Below are 22,379 nucleotides of genomic sequence, written 5' to 3' on the forward strand. Positions count from 1 at the left end.
GAGGTGTCGACTTTTGGCCCTTTTCACTTTAAGGCCTGATCAGAATATTAGGAAGGCTGGAATTGCCAGATAAAACGGTCGAAAAAAATAGTCGGAAAAATAGTTGAAGAAAACCTCTCAGCAATTCTGATGAGTGGTACTTACTGGAGAAACAGGAGGGGTAGTTGGCCCCAAAGGACGTCCTTAGTTGCCACAACTACCCCTCCTGTTACCTCCAGAGGCCACGCACCCTTTCTCGACCACTCTGCAAACGCTGCTCCTGGGCCACTACTGCTTGGTTGATGAAGTCTACTTTACTCCAGAGGGACCTTGGGAGCCAAGAAGCCCTCCTGCAAGTCCTACACAGTGGGGTTCCCAAGAGCTAGTCAGAGGCCCTGCCCCTTTTCTCCACCACTCTGCAAACAAGATTACTTAAAAAAAAAAAAACATAGAAATTCACTGAAAAAAACAAATGTTACAGGGATATTATAATTAGGCTTCGGTTTCACTCCTACAAAACCAGTGAAATTCAGCAGTTCTAACTCACGCCCCCAGCAATGCACTGCTTATGACCTCATATATTACATCACTCATGACATGGTCAGTGACATCACTCATGAAATCATAAATGACATCATTCATAGAATCACGGACGCACGGAGCTATACACACACCTACTGAGTCACACATCCACTAACTTACCTATACAGATACACACTCACTTATACAGATACTAATGCATACTTACTCACCTATACAGTCACTGACCAGCACAGTCACCCCATACTGGCACTCTCATATTCACTCACTCGTGTGCCCATCACTCACCAATGCTACCTTTCAAATACCCAGTTACTATCCCATATACCACTGACAAATCTACTCACTCACCTACACAGCCATACACAAGCTCACCAATACAGCCCCTCACACAGGCACTTACCAACCCATACAGATACTGACCCACTCACTCATCCCCACGTGCAGTCACACCCCCTCACCCACTGAGACAACCATACAGGCACTCAGACAACCAATCACTCACCCATATAGCCACTTAGACACGATCTGACAGACTGATACAGACATTGACACAACCTGCCACTCACTCATACACCCACCAACACACCTCATCACTCACTTATACAGTGTGTCACGCACTCACTAAATCCTCCATACAGGCACTCATACACCCACTGATTCACAAATACACCATGGCATATATATTTAACACTCGCACGTTTTAAAAACACTCATTCACTGGATGAGGTCAGTGATGCCATTTGAGATGTCAGTGATGTCACTGACCATATCATGAGTGATTTAATATGGGAGGTCAAAAGCAGTGCATTGCAGGGTATGAGTTATAGTTTGGTCAGCAAAATATAACTGCTGAATTTCTCTGGTTTTGTACGAGTGAAACCTGTGCCTAACTACAACTTCCCTGTAACCTTTGGGGTTTTTTTCAACTGAAAAGAATATATATATAACACACACCCCCTTTAGATATAATTTAGAAGGTTCATAATTGGGTATTTCAGTACTTCAATGAGACTGAACTTTGTTGCATGACTCTCCAGCAGCTGTATGAGCTCCTTTACATTAAACTACTAAATAACTATCATTATCTACTTGCCTGGTATATGGGTGTTTACTCATTTCTAATTTTACTGAGTAACAAGAGGCCCAGAGCATCAATGAAAGTAAAGATCAATTGGTGCATGTGGAACAAAAGCAACAGCTAAGGGTGTACAACCCACAACAACAGAGGAGAGGATTGAACTTCAGTAAAAGGTATTCAGCTGCTTCACCTCTGTGGAGTTTTATGGGATGTCAGCAGGCGTATTACTCACACCCCAAATGTTTAAACATCCTAACAGTGGTACTTTACAAACCAATTCACTTTTCGGGGATTATACAAAGCACAACAATCCCATTTCCTATCTGTAAAAGGGGTTTCTGAGTGGTATGCATGGCTGCTACTCTGTTATTCCATTGGGAGGTACCAAAATCTGCAGCATCAAGAGGCAATATTTGGGCAGTGTACAATACACGAACATTTAGGTCCTGGAAATAAATGGCATCAATTAAACTAAACCCAGTTGCAGCAAGGGAGTTGCAGGTTCTGAGAGTTTGCATTCTTATATTTCACTATTATAGAACCAAATCAGGCGTATAATCCTACAAATATACCTCACATAGAAAATCAAGCATAGTTCAAAAGTGAATTACCTGACATGCATCTTGTCCACCTGATGGATAACCAGCACATAAGGAGGAACTGTCAAGTTCATGACCCTGGGTGGCGAGAGCATAGTTGCAGACCTCTTTTCCAATTACAGGGAGCGTCACAATCTTTTGTTTATCAGATATAGAGCCTCCTGCATGAAAACAGAAATTCATTAAAAAGCAGACCAGGAATATCGCAAATAACCAGTAATATTTTCTACACCACATAGCAGTGAACACTACTTGCTCACCAATTTTCAGTTCTAGTAGCATAGGAAAGTACTTCTCCAACGGGCGCTGAAAGAAGTGATTGGGGGAAGGTGGGTTTACCAAAACCATCCTAAGGTGGAAACCATCAGCTCTGTCAAGAATTAGTAAATCATTAATTTTGATTTTTATTTCTGGGAGCTGGAAGTATAAATGAATGTAGTATTCTTGTTTGAACTTTCCTTAAAATTTAAACATGCATTCCAATTTATTAGCAAAGGTCAGAATCAATGCAATCATATCTTAGGTGCAACTGTTCCTTCGAACCATGAGCTTGGTGCCACTGCCTTTGTGGCACTACTGATTGCTAAACATATGAAATATCCCCAATTAATTTTACAGGGGATCTCGGGAGTGAGAAAAGGGGGTGAGGGGATTACATAGTTTTAAACTCACCCAGTATTATCATACTGAAAACTCTCCAGAGAATCCCAAGTTGTAAGGCGTCTAGGTCAGCTTAGTTTTCACTACTATGGAAATATACAACACTGGCTCTCAAGTACCACACTATTATGCATGTTGTGTGAAATCCAGTTTGGGAGACCCATGGCATTAAGTTAGTTGGAGACTATTACATCAATGGTGGCCTTTTCCTTGTCGTTATCTAGAGTCACCTTAATAAGTATCCTTTTTTAGGAGGGCCAACTTAAAAGTACCTCTTTTAGAAGACTCCGGTATGTTCCATTGTATAGTAGATCAGAGTTAGCCATTAATTTTGATTGAAAATACACTTTGATGCACACAAATACTATGCAAAAATTCTTAAAATATCAGTGAGATCAACAGTTTGGAACACCACCTGTTGGGCGTTGTAAGTTTAACAAGGGTGCAAACCAGTTATAATAAAGAATTAAGCTATTAGGTTTATGTAACCCAATAAACCTTGCCTGTTTCCATTACGTGCAAATGTCAATGCAGAAAATGCATGTGTCTATGGATGCAACATTGTACACCAGCAATACCTCTAATAGGCCCATTGCCTTATCTGGTCACTGTTAAAAATCACTGGGATAGAGGTTGTGTCAAGTTATTGACTATGAAGGGACTACTGTTTAAGAATACTTTACAAAAGCAATAAAGCAAGCCCACAAGCCTAAACATTTTCCTGAGGCTCTCCTAGGAAACCTTACGAACATTCAGGCAGATCTAGTTCAGATATTTCATTGTTATTAATGAGCAATCCTAAAGCATGTAGCATTTTGACATAAGATAGCTCCCTGTAGAGACCACCAAAAGCTCATGAAGCCCTACTTTATTTATATTACGGGGTTAGGCAGCAATCTTTGGTTGTGTTCCTGGTTGCCCACAACCAGGCTGCTTTATTTAGAGTATTTTTTTTTAAACACAATACAGGAACAAAGAAAAGCATGTACCCCAATTATTGTGCCTTTGCTAGTATGTACATGTTCTCCTGTGGAACAGCCACTGATAAAAAACATGGCAACCCGACCAGAGCCATGCAGTCAGAGGGACTTTTCCACTATTTCAGCAGCACGTGTGGATTGGCGGAAGCCGCACATGGTCCTCCTAGCTGAGATGAACAATTTCGTTAGCCGCCGTTGAATTCTGAAACACAGACTGGGTGCAGTGGCCCAATTGAAAGTGTATGAGCGGAACCTCAACAATCACCTGAACCCCAATATATGACCACCCCAACAATTTACCAGAATAATTTGGCTCTCGAGTCTTCAGTTGATCTAGCAGTTAGAGACTGCACTCCTCAAGAGAACATAATTTAGCAACGTTAAACAAAATAAAACAGTGAAATCATAAAAGTGAGTTCTAGATCAAAAATAGGGCAAAATATATTTATTACAGAATAGCTAACAACGCCATACAGAGAAGAATGAATAAAATTACCATGAAGGCCTTAAAACTGAAGAACAGATTAATGTAAAATCATAAAACTAGTCCCTAGTTAAGCAAAATCTAAGTGTCAAGCTCAGAGCACTGACAGCATGTCACTCGCAAAGAAAATGTTAAAGAAACTCTCAAACAGAATCCCAAAGAATGTATAGACAAATAACCCAAGCTATTAATAGGTTCTGCAAATTCAGCTTGGTAAGGGTTAGGGTTGCATTTGGCAAATCAGAAATGACGAAGCAATTATTAAAACTACGTATTTATTTAGCACTAACCATTTAAGGTAGGAGAAATCTTGTATTTGCTTCCCCTGAAACTGCACTCCAAAGATGTAAAATATAAATAAAAAGGTCTTGAATAGTGGCACATAGAATTAGCACTAACACGTGGCAGTCTTTGAAAATGATGCTTTGGCTATATCATGGAACCTTCCTTCAAATACATATTTGTAAATGAAACATTTTGCTAATACATCTATGCCATTTACTTGATGCTCGGTGGAAACAAGGGTAGCAAAGTGCTTTGCAATGGGACAATGATTGGGAGAGGGAATGAGCAGGATGAACAGAACACCAAAACTGCATCCATTTTAAAAATAATGACGTGACACAAAAATGTGGCATAACTACTCATAGCATTATTTATACTTCTAAGTGGCGTAGACAACTGATTTTAGGTGCAAAATTAGTTCAACGGTTACAACTCTATGCATCATTAAAACAAATTAAAAAATAATTTTCACACAATATTTGCACATTTTGCATATTCCAAAATTTTTTAGTTACCCAGTTTGGTTACTTTAATAATCTCTAAAAATCCCATAAATGAGTTTAATAACTAAGCATTAGTCTTAGAAGTCTTCAGTTTTTTAGTTTGCCGAACATACTCCTCCATTCATCTAATTAAATAGTACGCTCAATCCAGATAGTTAGCCAACTCCTAATAGTCCTCTAATCTCCTACATTTCCAGGACATTGTAGTACTTCATTGCTCGTCTTTGTTATTGCTATATCCTTTCATTGTACACATTATTTTTAATGAGAAAACCAAAAATTGCACAAATCAACATTATTGGTGTTAGAACAGTTAGCAAAAGTCCATCACTAGTATTACTTAGCCATTCACCTACTCTCCCAAAACCACTCCCCATCTTATTTATCCAGGGCCCCACAGTTTCCTAGACACCTGGCTCTTCCAATGATATCATTTCAAGGTTAAGCTTAATTATGCTAATAATGTATAAGGCAATCATCCTCACAATCGGGAGGATCGAGCGGACGCATAGGACACAGGCGCATCCTACCTCGTGTCACAAAGTGACACAGTGGATTACTCGCGTCCCCCTTCCCCCTTGGGACAAGTTGTCTATCTGATTAGGGCTTCACCCTTGGAAGCATTCTAGGAAGTGAAGTGTGGCCTTCGCTACACTCACACAGTGGTACTGTCTTACCAGCACCTGGTAAGAACGGAGCCCCCATTTATAATCAGGTCCTGATGAATGCCATGGACCCAACAGGTCCACTCCGGCAGAAACATGTTGACCACCCACAAGACGGTTAGGGGACACTAATTGCCCCATTCACCTTCACATACTTTTTAATATCATATAGTTTTCAATCACATTAAAATCACTTCTGACTACTATAATGATTTTTAACCTCACTCACAATTTCACGGGCCCCCACTCAGTCATTTAGAAAGTGCATCCTTGTCGTAAAGTGCATGCCCGCCCTCTATCAAACGAAGGTTTTAGAGGGCGAGGACTGGTCAATGATGAAGCATGACACCAGGTGGTGTGTGAGACCAGTCCGTTACTTTTTGTGAGATGCCCACACTTAAGACGTTCTTGTAACTCGTTTGGGTTATCACACTAGGAGCGGCTCTTTGTGGTAAACAATCATTCCACTAGGACATCATTACAACACTTCTTTGCCCCAATTACCTTACAGACCCTGCTCTCCTCATCTAAGGCAAGAGATTTCTGCATTACCATCACTTCAATTGCTAGCATCTCTATATTCACAAGCTTAAAAGACTCTGCTGTATTAATTGCAAATTTAGACATACCTCTAATCTTATCATTCACAGCTTTTCCCAATGGAGGAATAATAGCCCCCAATATGTCCAGACGTCTGAAGTTAGGATACTCATTACATTTTTCCATATGAAGAATTTTAGCTAAAGCTAAATAAACAAACCCACCAAATTCTTTGAACAACTAAAAATAAGCAGTCTTCTCACAAACAAAATACATTTCTCTCATTACAGGTTCTTTCCCAGGTCAAAACTCTACTAACTTAATAGGTTCTGTCACGTGTTTCAACCATCAAAAAATGCAGCCTTTTTACTTCCACAGGACTAGGCCTTTCTAGCCACATAGGACCTTGTGTTTCTCGTTTCATTACAAATCTTGAATGTAAACTCAATAACCAAATTTTTTCTTCTGTAATCTCTTCCAACGCAGTCTCATGTTCTTTAGAAATTCACCACTTTTATACCTCTAATTAGATTCCATAACACAATTAAACACAAATATACTGCATTCTTATTAGTTTCAGCTCTGATTTGTAGGATCTTAAATATTTCATCATAATCACTTTATTCGATATGTAAAATATAAAAGTATAAAACATTATAAAAACAGTGTTTAAAATGAGTATATACAGAGAGAAGTTTTAACAATGTCTAAAACAACATAATTAATGGCCCCAGAAAGAGGGAAATTCTGCAATCAGTGCAATAGAAAGAGGACAAATACAGCAGCAATTTAAGTAGGGCTGAGGACTGGGGCAGGGTCGAGGAGCGTTGGGACTCAGCTCAATAGCTAACACTTCTTGAGTAACCTCTGCCTGATCCTCCAAGCCCCCCAAGAACTTAGCAGTCCCACAGATGACACTAGGGACTGTCGTCTCATAGGTTAGAATGCGCAAGGCCACCTTGAATGACCTGCAGCCCAAATTTATACATACGGGTTTCAGCCATCTAGATGTAACCTGGCTGTAGGCCCGACAAGCAAAAAGAAAATGGGCGGTAGATTCCGTAGGGGAGGCACAACCTGGGCAGCCCTTAGCAGCACCCTGCTTACCACTCCACCCTGTCTGGAACTCATAATGGTAGAGTACCATATCTCAACTTGAGGTAAAGTGACCTATCGCTTGGGGACTCGATCAGGTCCAAAAAGGCCTCCAATCTAGGCGTAGATTTAATGTCTAGGAATTTCTCACTGAGGATGCCTCTCTGGGTCCTCAAAGTAGCGGCATTGATCCAGTCCCAGTAGATTTTTTTAACGATGGCTTTGGGGTGGGGGGGGGCTCTGGTTCTCCCAGAACTCGCCCAGACCCAGCTCTACCACCCGTTTATATAGATTAGATACCCAAGGAATCTTAAAACGAGCACCAAGTTGGAGTATGTCCTTCAAAGCAGATGCATACTGGCCTAGATCCGGGGACCTTCTTAACCTAACCCAATATAATAAGGGGCGCAGTCTAGCTACATCACTTATAGAGCGTCTGTCGAGGTCGCTGCGGAGGGGAACTAGGGGAGTGGACTGGGGGAGTGAGACTGTCTCTAAAAAACTTGTTTTCCGATTTGGTCAGGTCTATAACATTGTCAAATCCCCATAGTTCCGCCCCGTAGAGGGATGCTGATAGAACCTTCCCCTGGTAGACCTCACTTGCTGCAGCAATTGGGCGGCTGTAGGACAGCCTCTGATGTCTCGCTATGGCTCCCGCCGATCGTTTGTCGGACAGGAGCATTTTAGACAAATGTGGGGCCCAATTCAGCTTGTTGTTGACCCGCACCCCGAGATAGTCAAAGGCTGTCACCAGCTCCAAATTGGAGTTGTCCACCCTGATGTTGTTCCTTTTAGAAGGGGACATAGCCATTAGCTTAGTCTTGGAGGTATTAATTTTGAGGCCCCTAGTATTGCAGAAGTCAGTGAAGCGGGTCAAAAGTTTTTGGAGGCCCATAGGGCTCTTAGAGATCAGCAGCGTATCGTCCGCAAACAGCAGGGAGGGTGTTTTTTCCCCACTCAGGGTTGGCGCGTCGGCCCCATCAACCCTCAAATGGTCTGCCACCCCATTTATGAAGAGGGAGAATAGGGTCGGCGGCAAAACACAACCCTGTCGGACCCCTCTCCCTACTGCTATTCTCTCGGTCATCTGTCCCTGGTGGCCCCACCTGACTCTTGCAAAGTTGCCTTCCTGAAGCAGTTTAAGGAGATCCAGGATTAGGGGGTGGGGGGGGGGGATAGCAAGATCAGCCAGAACTTGACACAGCTTTGAACGAGGTACCAAGTCAAAGGCTGTCTTGAGGTCGATAAACGCCAAGTAGAGGCTACCCTTTTCGATGGTCACAGATTTCCAGTATAAGGTGCAAAATCGGAAAACCTGGTCTATAGTACCAACCCCTTGCCTGAAACCAGCCTGGAAATGGGATAGGATGCCGGCTTCATCGATCCAGGCCCTAATCCTAGTTAAGAGGACCCTGCCCACCACTTTTTGGAACACATCAATCAGGCTAATTGGTCTATAGTTGGCCGGGTCCTCTCTATCTCCTTTTTTATAGATGGCAACCACCTCAGCCCCTTTCCAGGAATCTGGTACAGGGTGACCCATTGTGATGTTATTCAGGGTTTGTAAGATGAACTCAGCCCAAGGTTCTCTATCATGGAGAAGAAGATCTCCAGGTAGGCCATCGGGTCCAGCTGCCTTGGCCGGAGCTATCATTTTTAGAGTCAATCTCGCCAAGGCTAAACTAACCCCCCCCCCCCCCCCCCCCCGGGGAGACAGTGAGCTCACGGGTTGAACCCTCGGACAGCAAAGGAGAATCTTCCCCGGATGAATATAGGCCGGAAAAATGCTCGAACCACTGGCGCCCAGTTATATGACTCGGAATTGGATCAGCCCCGCCCCTTGCGCTGATATTTATAAGGTCCCAAAACTGGGTCTGGTCTTTACGTCGTACTGCAGATTTCAAATCCTGCCAGTGGTCCTCTTCCCAGAGTCTCTTAGCTTTTTTTATAGAGCTGTAGTAAGATTTACGAGCACAGACAATACAGGGCTGGTCCCTTAATTTTAGAGCCCTACCAAGTTCCTGCCTCCTTGCCCTACAGTCGCCCGAAAACCACAGGTTTCCCGTATTCGGTCGGGGTAGCTTAAAATCCCCGTTGGAGTTTGATTAAAAAAATCTTCCCCACCTTTTCAATGGTCGAGATATATCTCATCGAAGCCTCTAGATAACGCGACATTAGGAGGGCTGGCCAGGGCGGCCTCCAGCTCACTAGTGCTTTCCACCACGATGTTTTTAATCCTGGCCAAATCTACCTCTCGCTTGGCGACTCTAGACAATTTAAGCAGTCTATTGCAATTGGATGGAACGACCTCTCTGGACCAGTGGGACTGGACTCCAGTGGGCGCAATGGACGTAGTGATCATTTCGCGCTTAAGTTGCATGGTTAGTGGGTTGTGGTCACTCTCCTGTCTAGAGATGACTTCCATGTCAATGAGATCCGGCCACAACTCGATATCCAGCAGGATATAGTTTATGCGCAAAGGGACCCTAGTTCTTATAAATGTGGGTGTTCCCTTGATGTCAGAGTGGGATCTACCATTTGTCGCCCTTAGATTAAACTCCAGGGTTAGGGCAGTAATTTGAACAGCCCTTTTTGACCATTTTTTGAGTGGCGAAAGACCAAGTGGAGGGATACCTCGCTTGAGATCAGCCCCCTCCGTGTCCAAAATGTTGTCATCACCAAGGGGCTTGAAGGTGCAGTTGCAGTCACCAGCTGCTACAACACCCGAGGTGGTGGTAAGGGCTGAAAGTAAGGACTCGAGAAATGACAGCGTAGGACTCTCTTGCGCACCGGACGATCCTCTAGCATATATATTAAAAATCTCTAGGCTGCGATGAGATTCCGACCCACCAACGGATAGATGGAGAATATCGTGGCACGGACTGGCATTATGCTTAACTATCCAGTTCAGCTCTATATTCACCCAAATTAGAAGGCCCCTCGTGGGCGCCCTCTAGGGGAGTTAATTGCCGGAACAAAATAAGTTATGAACCCAGATCTATGGATGGGTTCCAAACACCAGGTTTCCTGGAGGAGGATAATATCGAATTTACTGATAAAATCTTTCCACACAGGATCGGTGAGGTTCCTTTTTAAGCCGGCAATATTCCAGGATAGAAACTGGATAGTTCTTGGGGAGCGCGAGATGGATGAGGGCACTACCGCTCCAACCCTACTTATTGTGCATCCCCTGATTTGGCCCCCCCCTGAAGCTGCGCCTGAGGTTGCATAAACAACTGGGCTAACAACAATAGAGTCCAGAGGGGGGGGCAGGAAGCAATCGTGTGCCCTCTAGTAAAGGGCCTTCTAGGGTAAATAAAGAGATATTTGCATGGGGCCTGGATAGTCAGTCCACCTGTCTAAGGCCTGAATCCACCTGGTCGCTAGGCTGGGACCAGACCAAGGAACTACGAATTTGGATGGAAGAGTGTGCAGGTGGTGAAGTCCTATATTCCAACAGTATTACATTTTCAGCTAAAGCTAGGTCTCCAAGCTCGATTTCCACGCAATCCAATGGTGAGTCCACTCTGGATAGCCGCCACACCCTCAGTATGTCATCTCTAATAATTAATCTGTAGCCTCGAGTGTGCCTCAACCAATGGATGACTTTATTATGCAATGACTCACTTCTTTCGAATCCACCTAGGTTGGTCATTTTAGGGACGTTTGTCATGTAAACCAAGGGTTTTGCAGGGGATTGGTGGTATCTAGGACTCGAGGCCACCAAGGGTGGAGAAGGGCCGTGCTCACCCCCAGTAAATGAAGTTGCGTTACTACCTGTACTAGCCTGGGGGTGAGTATTGGATGCCCTATTAAGCGCCAAATTGCATGTAACGTCGGCAAAGGACCTGGTAGTAGGGAGTGACTTGATGTTTCCCTCTCCTGAGGCCCTGTTTTGTGGCACTGCTAGGAAGTTGGTTGCCGAGGGACAGGAATGAGCGAGAAGGGCTGGGTCTCTTGTCTTTGGAGTAGGTGTAGGCCCAAAGAGTGGAGCTTGCGCAGGGATGGTCGGATGCGAGCCACGATCTAAAATAAGGCTCGTCACCCTGTTAAGAGCTGTAACCAACTCCTCCAACCTTAAAATCCTGGCCTGTAGAGCTTCCAGGGAACCAGCTGGGGACCTGACAGGGGTTAGAGGGGTGGGAGGGACCCTATCAGGTGGTGAACTAGGTTCGTCATGGTACGGTTCAAGTACAGAAAACCTATTAGAACATAAGACTAAATTATGAGGGGACTCGGAAGTATATGGATCTAAAACAGTAGCCTGGTGGGTTAAGGTGGTCTGTGCTACATGAGCTGGGGACTCATCAGGGGTCTTTAGCGGAGTAGTGGGTAGGCCATGCGCGTTAGAGCTATGCTGTGAATTAGAGAACATCGAGGGTATCACCTTTTTGACATTTTTAGGAACGGCCTTAACCACTTTAGTCCCCTTGAGAAGTTGCATCCGAGCCCCCGCTCCCTAGCGTCTCCTCACAATCATTAACGATTTCCTCAATTCTAGACAGGACACAGTTCATAGCAGAGTGTGTAATGTTTTTTGGCTTTTTCCCCCGTTTACTACTGGCTGCCAACCCTCCCCTCGGTGCTCTTCCTCTTGCCCATCCTGGAGAGCCCGAACAACTACACACAGACAGAGCACGAATTCCAAATCAAATAGAATAAAGCCAATTACAATCCAAAGTTAGGGAACGTCTCTATATGTACAGTCTAGTAGGCAACAGTAACTTCATGCAATTGTTAGGGCAGGTCACAGTACCTTGATGCATGCAGTACTTTTCAGGGGGGTGGCCCAGCCCGGCCTCTACCGGCTCCTAACGGCCACAAACTGCCCGCCCTTTGCCCGGCATACGCCCGCGCGCGTCGCGCGAGACGCTAATATGTGATCCCCGGTTGCAGGGGGCGGGGCCTCCGGTGTTCGAGCAGCCCCTCAGGCTCCTGGGGCAGGTAGTTCTTTGCGCTGTGTCCTGCGCTGGCCCCTGGGTGAAACGAAGCGCGTCCCGCGAAGCAGGAGGCGCTGATATGTGATCCCCGGTTGCAGGGGCGGGGCCTCCGGTGTTCATGCAGCCCCTCAGGCTCCTGGGGCAGGTAGTTCTTTGCGCTGTGTCCTGTGCTGACCCCTGGGTGATAGAGATGGACGGGACCCCTGGTGCCCGTCCATCTCTATCATTTTCATTATTGAATACATTCTGAGAATTTTCTTTTAACTTTAAATCTCAGTTCTTGTCAATGTGAAAAATTGTAATCAAATCCATTCCACTAAATCAGCTCATAAGATTGTCTCTACATGGGATCTTTCAGTTGTAGCAGGGATTCTTCTCTGGAACATAACTATGCTTGGAACCATAGAACATCAGTATGCAGGGACTGAGTCAACATACCACCTCAGTATCTATGAATCCGAGTCAGACTAGCTATAGTGCCTTCCTTGCCCTCCTTACCAGAGATCAAGTGAATTAGCCCACGAGAACACAACACCCTCGGCCCTCTCAGGGACCGCAGTAACTGAACACACCCTTTCGCTCGCTTGTAGTTGTCCACAGTACGATAACCAGGAGACCCGACGCAGTGCTCCTGTCCCAGAACCCTCGCTCCAGGTATGTGTTTTGGCTCATGTGCTCTTCTATATGATTAACCCAGATCTCTTGACTGGGGGAGAATGTCTGCATTGTCAGCATTCCGTCCATCAATTGTTTGTTGTAACGCTTTTCGCCCTAAGTGGGATGGGTATTCCCAGACGTGGGACCCGTGCTCACTACGCCACTGGAGTCAAGCTATCCTGGCTGATGACGGCTGATAGCCAGAAACCGGTCCTAGGATGCTTGATTCCGGTCCAGGGAAGACATGGCTTGGCAGTTCGGGCTGGACTGTTCCCATGAGGCACAGGGTCAAGACTGATTTGCATATGGCCATGTCTAAACTGGGGTGGTGTAGTGGGCAAAAGAACAATGGATTTAACCCAGATCTCTTGACTGGGGGAGAATGTCTGCATTGTCAGCATTCCGTCCATCAATTGTTTGTTGTAACGCTTTTCGCCCTAAGTGGGATGGGTATTCCCAGACGTGGGACCCGTGCTCACTACGCCACTGGAGTCAAGCTATCCTGGCTGATGACGGCTGATAGCCAGAAACCGGTCCTAGGATGCTTGATTCCGGTCCAGGGAAGACATGGCTTGGCAGTTCGGGCTGGACTGTTCCCATGAGGCACAGGGTCAAGACTGATTTGCATATGGCCATGTCTAAACTGGGGTGGTGTAGTGGGCAAAAGAACAATGGATTTAACCCAGATCTCTTGACTGGGGGAGAATGTCTGCATTGTCAGCATTCCGTCCATCAATTGTTTGTTGTAACGCTTTTCGCCCTAAGTGGGATGGGTATTCCCAGACGTGGGACCCGTGCTCACTACGCCACTGGAGTCAAGCTATCCTGGCTGATGACGGCTGATAGCCAGAAACCGGTCCTAGGATGCTTGATTCCGGTCCAGGGAAGACATGGCTTGGCAGTTCGGGCTGGACTGTTCCCATGAGGCACAGGGTCAAGACTGATTTGCATATGGCCATGTCTAAACTGGGGTGGTGTAGTGGGCAAAAGAACAATGGATTTAACCCAGATCTCTTGACTGGGGGAGAATGTCTGCATTGTCAGCATTCCGTCCATCAATTGTTTGTTGTAACGCTTCTATATGATAGGACATTGCACACATAACCAGCAGCTGTTTATGTGTGCAAAGGAAAGAATTAGGCCTACAACGTGCACAGAGGGAAAACTACAATAGGCCCTGCAGGAAATGCATGCCAGTCTTTCCAAATTTTCCCCGTCTTGTCTTGGATCTTTGACAAAGTACAGTATGCAAAGTCTCTATTTAACCTCAAGGTGGTTTTTCTTCAGTATCAGACTTTAGAGTCTGATCATTCTCATGGTTATCATGGCACTTGTTTGTAAGAATTAATCTTCATCTGGGTCATCCTCCGATATTGTAGCCAGATATACAAACTCTGATGAAGCATACTTTTTGATTAGGAACTCTCCTTCTGGTTGATCTTTTACCAGTCAAGATTTCACTCTTGTTAGTCTCCCAGGCTGCGTGCTTTCTGGTCTTTCAATCTGGCTCAGTGTTTTGGCTTCCAAGCTCTCTATCTGGGAGTTCCTTCAGTCATTATTTCCCCATTGAAAGTTTTCACTTTTGTTTCTCGGATAACTCTGGCTCACTTGCTATCGTATTTCAGCTGCAGTTTCCACAGCAAACCTTCCAAAGGGGGTATTTTTCACTTTATCTTAATAAGCTTGACAAGTTGCATCTGAAAATCATAGTTTACTACTACTTGCTGCCACCCATGCTTCGCTCTATTGCATGGCAACAGCCTCTCAACTCTGATAACCTTTGTATCTGGACTTCTGGGATTCCAAGCTCTTCATCTGAACTTTGACTCCCTTGAAACTGCCTTCAAATATTTCTTTTTATTTCAACTTTCAACTCATTTTGTATCTTCTCTTCTCCAGTTACATCCCCGTACTGGATACATGCTGTGAACAGGACTAGTCTTGTGTGCCTGCACCTACCTGGTGATAGACACATTTACCACATCAGCTAGACTTCTGCAATAATCCAGAACAAAATCAGTTATTGAAACAAATGCAGCTGAAGGTACATGTGCAAGTCTCATTACTCTATCCATAATTATTTCATGGGCAATAAGCCTGTCTTCCTGTTCGGAGTACTTCTTATATTCATCAACACAAGGGGAAGGCCATTTTAAACTTGACACTTTTGCCATTTTGTCCTCGAGGGTCCCATTCATCCCCTCCACCACACCAGAGGATTGTGCTTGATAAAAGTAGTGAAATCTTTGCTTGATCTCAAAAGCTATACAAATTATTTGTACAACTTCAATTTTAAAATGAGTACCATGACAACAAGCTGTCTTCCTTCATTAACTGTGCCCATCCCTTAATCGCGGCCTTCCTCAGGGGTCCCACTAGGAAATCTTTCATATACTCTGGGGGTTCCTGGTGAAATCAAAGATTTGCACCTGCTTGTTGTAGTATGGGACTCCTAATAATACTATGGTATTAAAACACAATCTAGCAGCCAATGTCAGACAATTCAAATTTACTTTTTCAAAGAACTTGGGTGCTCCAAATTTATGGCAGAATCTTTCATCCCTTGGGCTTTCCAACATAGCTTTGCATAATATGCCCTCATCCAGGTCTCATCCGGCCGAGAGAACAGCATACTCCAATTTTTCTGTTTAAATGCCCAGCAATGAAGCTAGACGTCAGGGAGAACTAGGCCACCTTTAGCTAATTTCCTTTTAATTTTCCATGAATACTGAAGGCCTTTGAAAGCTCAAATAAATAGTATTCTTCCTTGAATTTTGAGGACTTTCTTCCCAAAGGTAAGCAGGATATTATCAAATAGGAAAGTAAATTCTCGCAGTGTAATTATCTTCACCAGATTGACCCGCCTGTATATAGTCAGAGGTAGGAATTGCCATTTAACAACCAACTTGTCCACTTCCTTTCTCACTCTCCAGGTTTGTCTCCACACATCCAGGGAGATCTTGGACTATGTCCAGTCCCATGTATCTTTCAATTTCCTTGTTGGCTCCACCACCTCATTCTTTGTTCCAAAGCATTGCTCAGTATTGGTTTCATTGACTTAACCTGAGAAGCTTCAAAAAAAGAGCCAGTTCAGATGCTAAGTGGGGGAGAGGCGATGTAATATCAGATGTGTATACCAACAGATTATCCGCAGAGCGCAACCTTCCTACTCATTTTCCCCCACTCGAATGGAATTATACCAAAGTTCTGTCCTAAACTTTGTGCAATAGGTTCTATATACAATGTGAAAAGAAGTGGAGATAGGGGGCAGCCTTTTCTAGTTCCTCTCATGAGTATTAGCTTTGCTGATAAAGAGCAATTTACTAAGACTTGTGCCTCCAGCTCCCAGGTGGTTAAGGACAAACCTGAGATATTCCAAGTTAACTCTGTCAAATGCTTTGAAAGCATTGAAAGGAAAGATGTTCAAAGGTAACAAACATGCTGTTGCTATATCAATAACACCCAAACTGTCTATCTCTCAAGTGTCTTCCTGGCAAGAATCCTTTTTGGTCCTGATGTATCACGCTGCCAATTACCTTACTCAAATGGGTAGCAAGGTTATCTGTGAGCACCTTACAGTCACAGTTTAACAGTGAGACAGGTCTGTACGACGGACACTCCTGTGGGATTTTTTTTGTTTCAAAATTAGGGAGATCGTTGGCTCTTTTCAAGATAGTGGGAGGGGAGAATCTTCCAACAATATTGATTTAAACAAAGTTATCTGAAGTAAGTACTCAGTAGATAAGTTGTGAAAGGACTTTATTAAGTCAGAAATTAACAGGCACTCCAAGCAGCTGGCTGTCATGACATCTGTGAAGGCAGTCTGTCAACATTCCAAGGCTGCCTTCACTCCAACATTCTAAGCTGTACCAAATGCTGATAAGGGGAGGGGGGAAAACATGGAACCTACCAAGTGACAAGTTATAACACATCTTCCCCCTTTAATATAGACAGTTACAAAAAGATGGCAAACAGATAACCAGAACCAGACCTTGTGGGAATGAAAGGGTTAAGTATCTACAAAGATCACTCCCTTCTGAAATCCTTGAGCCGTCTGGGGGGATTGCGTTGTCTGAATCCCCTTCCCTCTTGGGTTCCCCTTGCTCTGGGTCCCGTTCCCAGATTCCCACTGCGCCCCTCCTGGACAGACTCCCTCTGTCCTGTGGCAACCCGATCCATGCTCCACTTCCGCCCATCATCCATGATGACAATGTTTCTCTTGACCTCCCTTATTTTTTCTGGAGCATAGAACTTGTCCTCCTTACTTCCCCTTGCCACAGGTTTGCGAATATACACTTCCTGTCCTCTGCTGAAAGTTCTTTCTTTGGCGCCCCATTTGTTGTCATAGGAATCTTTGTACATCTTTTGCCTAGCTTCCACCTTCCTACTAAACTCTTTTTGATCGACCACCACAGGATCTTTGGTCTTCAACCAATTAGGTGACAGTTTGGATCCTGCTTTCCTTCCTCTCAACAGTTCGAAGGGTGTGTGTCCCGTGGATAGACTAGGCGTCGTGTGGTATGACCAGAGCATGTCTCTCAATGCTGCATCTATGTTCCCCCCAGACTTAACTGCTAGTTGGATACATTCCTTCAGCATACGGTTGGCTCTCTCTACTTTGCCGTTAGCTCTCGGGCAGTACAATGGAGTACGTATATGCTTTATGGACAAGTCCCTTAGGAACTCTCTCATCTCCTCTGACACCAGTTGGACTCCGTTGTCTGTGATCAATGTTGAGGGTATGCCCTCCTTTGAAAAAGTGTCACTCAGAAATTCAACTATTGCCTTGGTGTTGATGCTGGTCACAAATTTGTGGGAGACCCAGTTAGAATAATAGTCAATGATCACTAAAAGGTACCATTGCTGCGGCCCCTTTGCCCTGATAGGGCCCGTGATGTCAAATCCTAACTTGTCCCATGGGGACTTTGGAACCTCCACCGGACTAAGTGGGGATCTCCTGGTGTTTTTTGACTTGTCGCTAACTTCGCACGCGTAACATTCTTTCACTTTCTCTTCCATGCTGGAATCCATGCCTGGGAACCAATAATCTGATCTTAATCTAGCCTTGCATAGACTCCTTCCCAGGTGACCTTCATGGGTTAGGTCAATAATTTGCTTCCTTAACCCCTCCGGGGGAACAAGTCTGCCTGCTTTGAGGAGGTACTCTCCTTCAATTGACAGTTCATTGCGTACATTCCAATAGGGTCGTATGTTCTCCGGCAAGCCTCCACATTTGTTAGGCCACCCTCTGACTACCCATGTTTTCACTTCTCGAAGGATATTGTCCTGTTCCATGTGACCATCCCACTGCTCTCTGGTCATGGCCGGGATTTTTATTTCCAAGACCCTCTCACTGTCTCCGATTCCTTCTTCCTGTCCTTCCACTGGAGCTCTGGATAAAAAATCTGCCACTTTATTCTGTTGGCCAGGAACATACGTAGTTTTGAAATTGTAGCCTTGTAACCCCAACACCCACTTTGCGATGCGGGGAGTGATATTCTCCAACACTTTGTTTCCGAACAGGTTGACCAAGGGCTTATGGTCAGTACATACTACGAATGGTAAACCCCAGACATAAAAACTGAAATGTTTGATTGCCCAGTACACCGCCAGAGCCTCCTTCTCGATGGTGGAATAGTTGGATTCCGCCCCAGACAAGGACCTTGATGCAAATGCCACTACTTTCACTGTATCATCCACTCTCTGTGAAAGCATGGCTCCCACGCCTTTTCCACTAGCATCAGTAGTGATTACGGTGTCCTTGTTTACATCAAAGTTTCCGATGTAAGGTGCCGACACGATAGCCTCTTTAATCTTCTCAAAGGCCAGCTCCTGATCATTCTCCCACTTGAATGGTGTGTTTTGTTTTTAAATTTCTCTGAGGGGGTGGGCTATCATGGCAAAAATTTTTATGAACCTAGCCATGTACTCGGCTAATCCCAGAAAAGAAAGTACTACTTCCTTGCAAGATGGCATGGGTGCTTTTCTTACTGCCTCCACCAAGTCTATTTTGGGCTTTATCCCCTCCTCCGAGATGGTGTGCCCTAAATAATCCACTGTGGTAACTCCTATTTTGCATTTGCTCTCCTTGGTGGTGAAACCAACGTCTCTTAAACATCTGAGTACCCTTTTCACATTTTCATCATGTTCAGTGTCACTCGCCCCATAAATTAATATATCGTCCTGAAAACACATGGACTTAGGACAATCCCTCAACACGTGCTGCATAGCTCTTTGAAACGCTGCTGCCGCTGACGCCAACCCAAAAGGCATTCTCATAAATTTAAAATTGCCAAATGGTGTGGTGAAAGCGGTCAAAGGTTGAGATTCGGGGTGCAGTCGGATTTGGTGGTAGGCCGATGAGAGGTCGAGCACACTAAAGAACTTGGCTCCCTGTAAAGTACTCAACATTTCATGTATCCTTGGGAGAGGATGCCTGTCCACCACAATGTTAGCGTTAAGCGCCCTCAAGTCCACGCATAACCTAATGCTTTTCCCACCTTCCTTGCTTGTAATGACAATGGGCGCCAACCATGCAGAGCATTCTATCTCTTGTATGACCCCTTGTTTTAACAACTTCTCCAATTCCATTCTTAAAGGCTCTCTCATAAGCAGGGGAATGGACCGTGTTTTGTGTACTGTAGGTGTTGCTCCTTCCTTGAGCTCAATCCTATGCATGTAGTTTTTTAGTACCCCCAGGTTCTCATTAAACACCTCTGGAAATTCTTTCACTAGATTAGACCCCACCCCCGGGGATTCTATGAGAAGTACCTGCTCCTGGTTGTTCGGATCAAGTCTTATACCTAATTCTTTCTGATGTTTCCACCCTAATAGACTTGATCCTTCTCGGGTAACATATACCTTCCCCACAGTATGCCTGTCTTTGAAGGCTATTCTCATTCTCACCATCCCTTCCAACTGGATAGGTACCCTGTGGGGGCTATGTCAGCTGACTCTAAAGTGATGTTATGTTTAGCAAATTTTTCACTGAACACTTGCTTGTCTATTAAAGTGAACGGAGAGCAAGAGTCTGCATACACCTTAAATTTCTCTCCATCCAGTTTTATTTCGCAAGTAGGGTACTGTGTACTTTCCTCCTTACTTTTGTCTTCAATCTGACAAATAACATTTTTCTCCTCCCCCACTACGTCTTCAGGGTGATCTACCATGTGAACCTTTGAGCTCCCTACATTGCATGCTTTGGCAAAATGGCCCTTTCTGTTACATCTTCTGCAAGTGACGTTCCTTGCGGGGCATCGCCAATTGTTGGCCAAGTGATTGTGGTTCCCACACCTGAAACATTTAAGACCTTCCGTCTTGTTGCTCACCCCTTCTCTGAACTTGTTCTCCAATTTGCACACAGTTTCCCCATCCGATGCCTCTTTAGACATAGACTTTTCTTTCCTTTCTTCTGACACTTTAATCTCTCTCATACATATAGCTGTATGTTCCAGACCCTTCGCTATGCTTATGGCTTCCTCCAGATCCGGATTCCTTGTGAGTAACTCCTCCTGCACCTTCTCTTCATTGGTGCACCTTACTAATTGATCTCGGATTAATGAATCAGTAAGCGCCTCAAACTCACATGTAGCTGCCATTCCCCTCAACACAGCAATGTATGAAGACACTTTCTTCTCTTTTCTTTGCACCCTTTTGAAAAATTTGTGTCTTTCTAAAACTACATTAATTTTCACTTTAAAATGTGCTTCTAACTTACGCAATGTGTATTCATAAACATCAACCCCTTCATCCTCATCCTGAGCCTCGTCCTCTACCAATCTCCCTGTTATGTCCTCGTAAACTTTCCTTCCCTGTATACCTAAATTATGTAACAGTATGTGCTGTTTCCTAATGTTAGAGAAGTTCCCTCCACCTATGGCTATCAGGTATGATTTGAAAATACCTTCCCACCTTTTCCAGGGGATGTCAGGTTCCCCTAATTCATTCAAAAACGGTGGGGGGTTGACTCATTCCTGCCCCTGCCATGGTCAGGTACTACCTTACACAGATGAAAACTCTAAAATATTTCGGAAACCAAACAGGGGAGAAGGTAATATTTTCCTTAGATGTAAAGGTAAGTGGCAAGGAATCTAAAGGTTTAGGTATGGCTACTAGAAAATGGGCTCCTTTAACCCTCCTCAAAGGTGACACGCTTCCAAAACCACACAGAGAGTCTGCTAGACCATGAATGCCTAACTAAAGTTCAATCCCCTTTCTATCTCCGCAGTAGACTCCCAGCAGTCACTTCGTGTGTTTCCTGTCTCTCTTCCTGCCTTTCGTTTGAAGAGAGCAGCGTGTTCTCCTGAGGAGAAGATAACAGCGCAGACTGCATCCACTGAGGTGCCTCTCCTTCACGGACTGCTTCCCTCGCCGTGATATGAACACCGCTGCTCTTGGAGAAAGCAGCAGAGACGCCCCTCACGCCAGCATTCAACCGCTACTCACGGCCGGTCTCCTGTGTACCTCCAGCGTCGCGCGGGACTGGGACCTCCCCTGAGATATTACAGCAACGGCCGCTGCACAGCAAAGACACTCCTCACACCGGCAACAAGCTGCTACTCACGGCCGGTCTCCTGTGTACCTCCAGCATCGCGCGTGACTGGGACCACCCCTGAGATGTCACGGCATCGGCCGATGCAGGTCACGCCAATCTCCTGCTGGTTCTGTCCTCGCCTCCACCGCCGCTACCTCACCAGCCGCACCTGACCGGACAGCCTCAAACGGGTCACTTAGGGATAAGACACCCCAGCCGTCAGGCAGACGCTACAACCAGAATAACTTTTCCGCTGTCCATCTGCTACGGGCTGCGTCTCCCGTGTCAAGTCTCCTCAAAAATCAGGCTGCATAAATTCACCACAACGATCGCCTCTCATCCAGAGATGTACGCTAAAGTTCCAACGCGGTGAGCGCACCACTGCACAGCCTTAATACGAAGGTTTTCGTTAGCGCTCCGTTACACAGCCTTCACACGAATCTTTTCTTCAAAGTTGCCAGCATGCCGAAATTCTCGCAGGGAAGAGTGCCACGCTGTCCCTGCCACAGCCACAGTTCTCCTCGTCGCCAAGATGAAGTAAGTACTCAGTAGATAAGTTGTGAAAGGACTTTATTAAGTCAGAAATTAACAGGCACTCCAAGCAGCTGGCTGTCATGACATCTGTGAAGGCAGTCTGTCAACATTCCAAGGCTGCCTTCACTCCAACATTCTAAGCTGTACCAAATGCTGATAAGGGGAGGGGGGAAAACATGGAACCTACCAAGTGACAAGTTATAACATTATCCAAAAGGGGACTAACCAGTTTGCTAACAATGTAAATTTCATTTGGAATACCGTCCAGATCAGCTGCTTTCCCGCGTTCAGCTTTTTAATTGCT

General features: G+C 44.9%; 1 protein-coding gene across 3 annotated transcripts in view; it reads right to left on the minus strand.

The window, feature by feature from the left end:
• OVCH1 (ovochymase 1) overlaps positions 1-22,379 on the minus strand; it is a 1,142,331-nt gene that overhangs the window by 900,645 nt on the left and 219,307 nt on the right. For all 3 annotated transcript variants that reach the window (XM_085652349.1, XM_085652348.1, XM_085652347.1), the window contains exon 7: positions 2,212-2,360. In XM_085652349.1, coding sequence (XP_085508475.1) covers positions 2,212-2,360 — 149 coding nt within the window. The remainder of the gene's footprint in view (positions 1-2,211; positions 2,361-22,379) is intronic.

Source organism: Triturus cristatus, chromosome 4_1, assembly GCF_964204655.1.
Source record: "Triturus cristatus chromosome 4_1, aTriCri1.1, whole genome shotgun sequence".
Classification (NCBI taxonomy): Eukaryota; Metazoa; Chordata; class Amphibia; order Caudata; family Salamandridae; genus Triturus; species Triturus cristatus.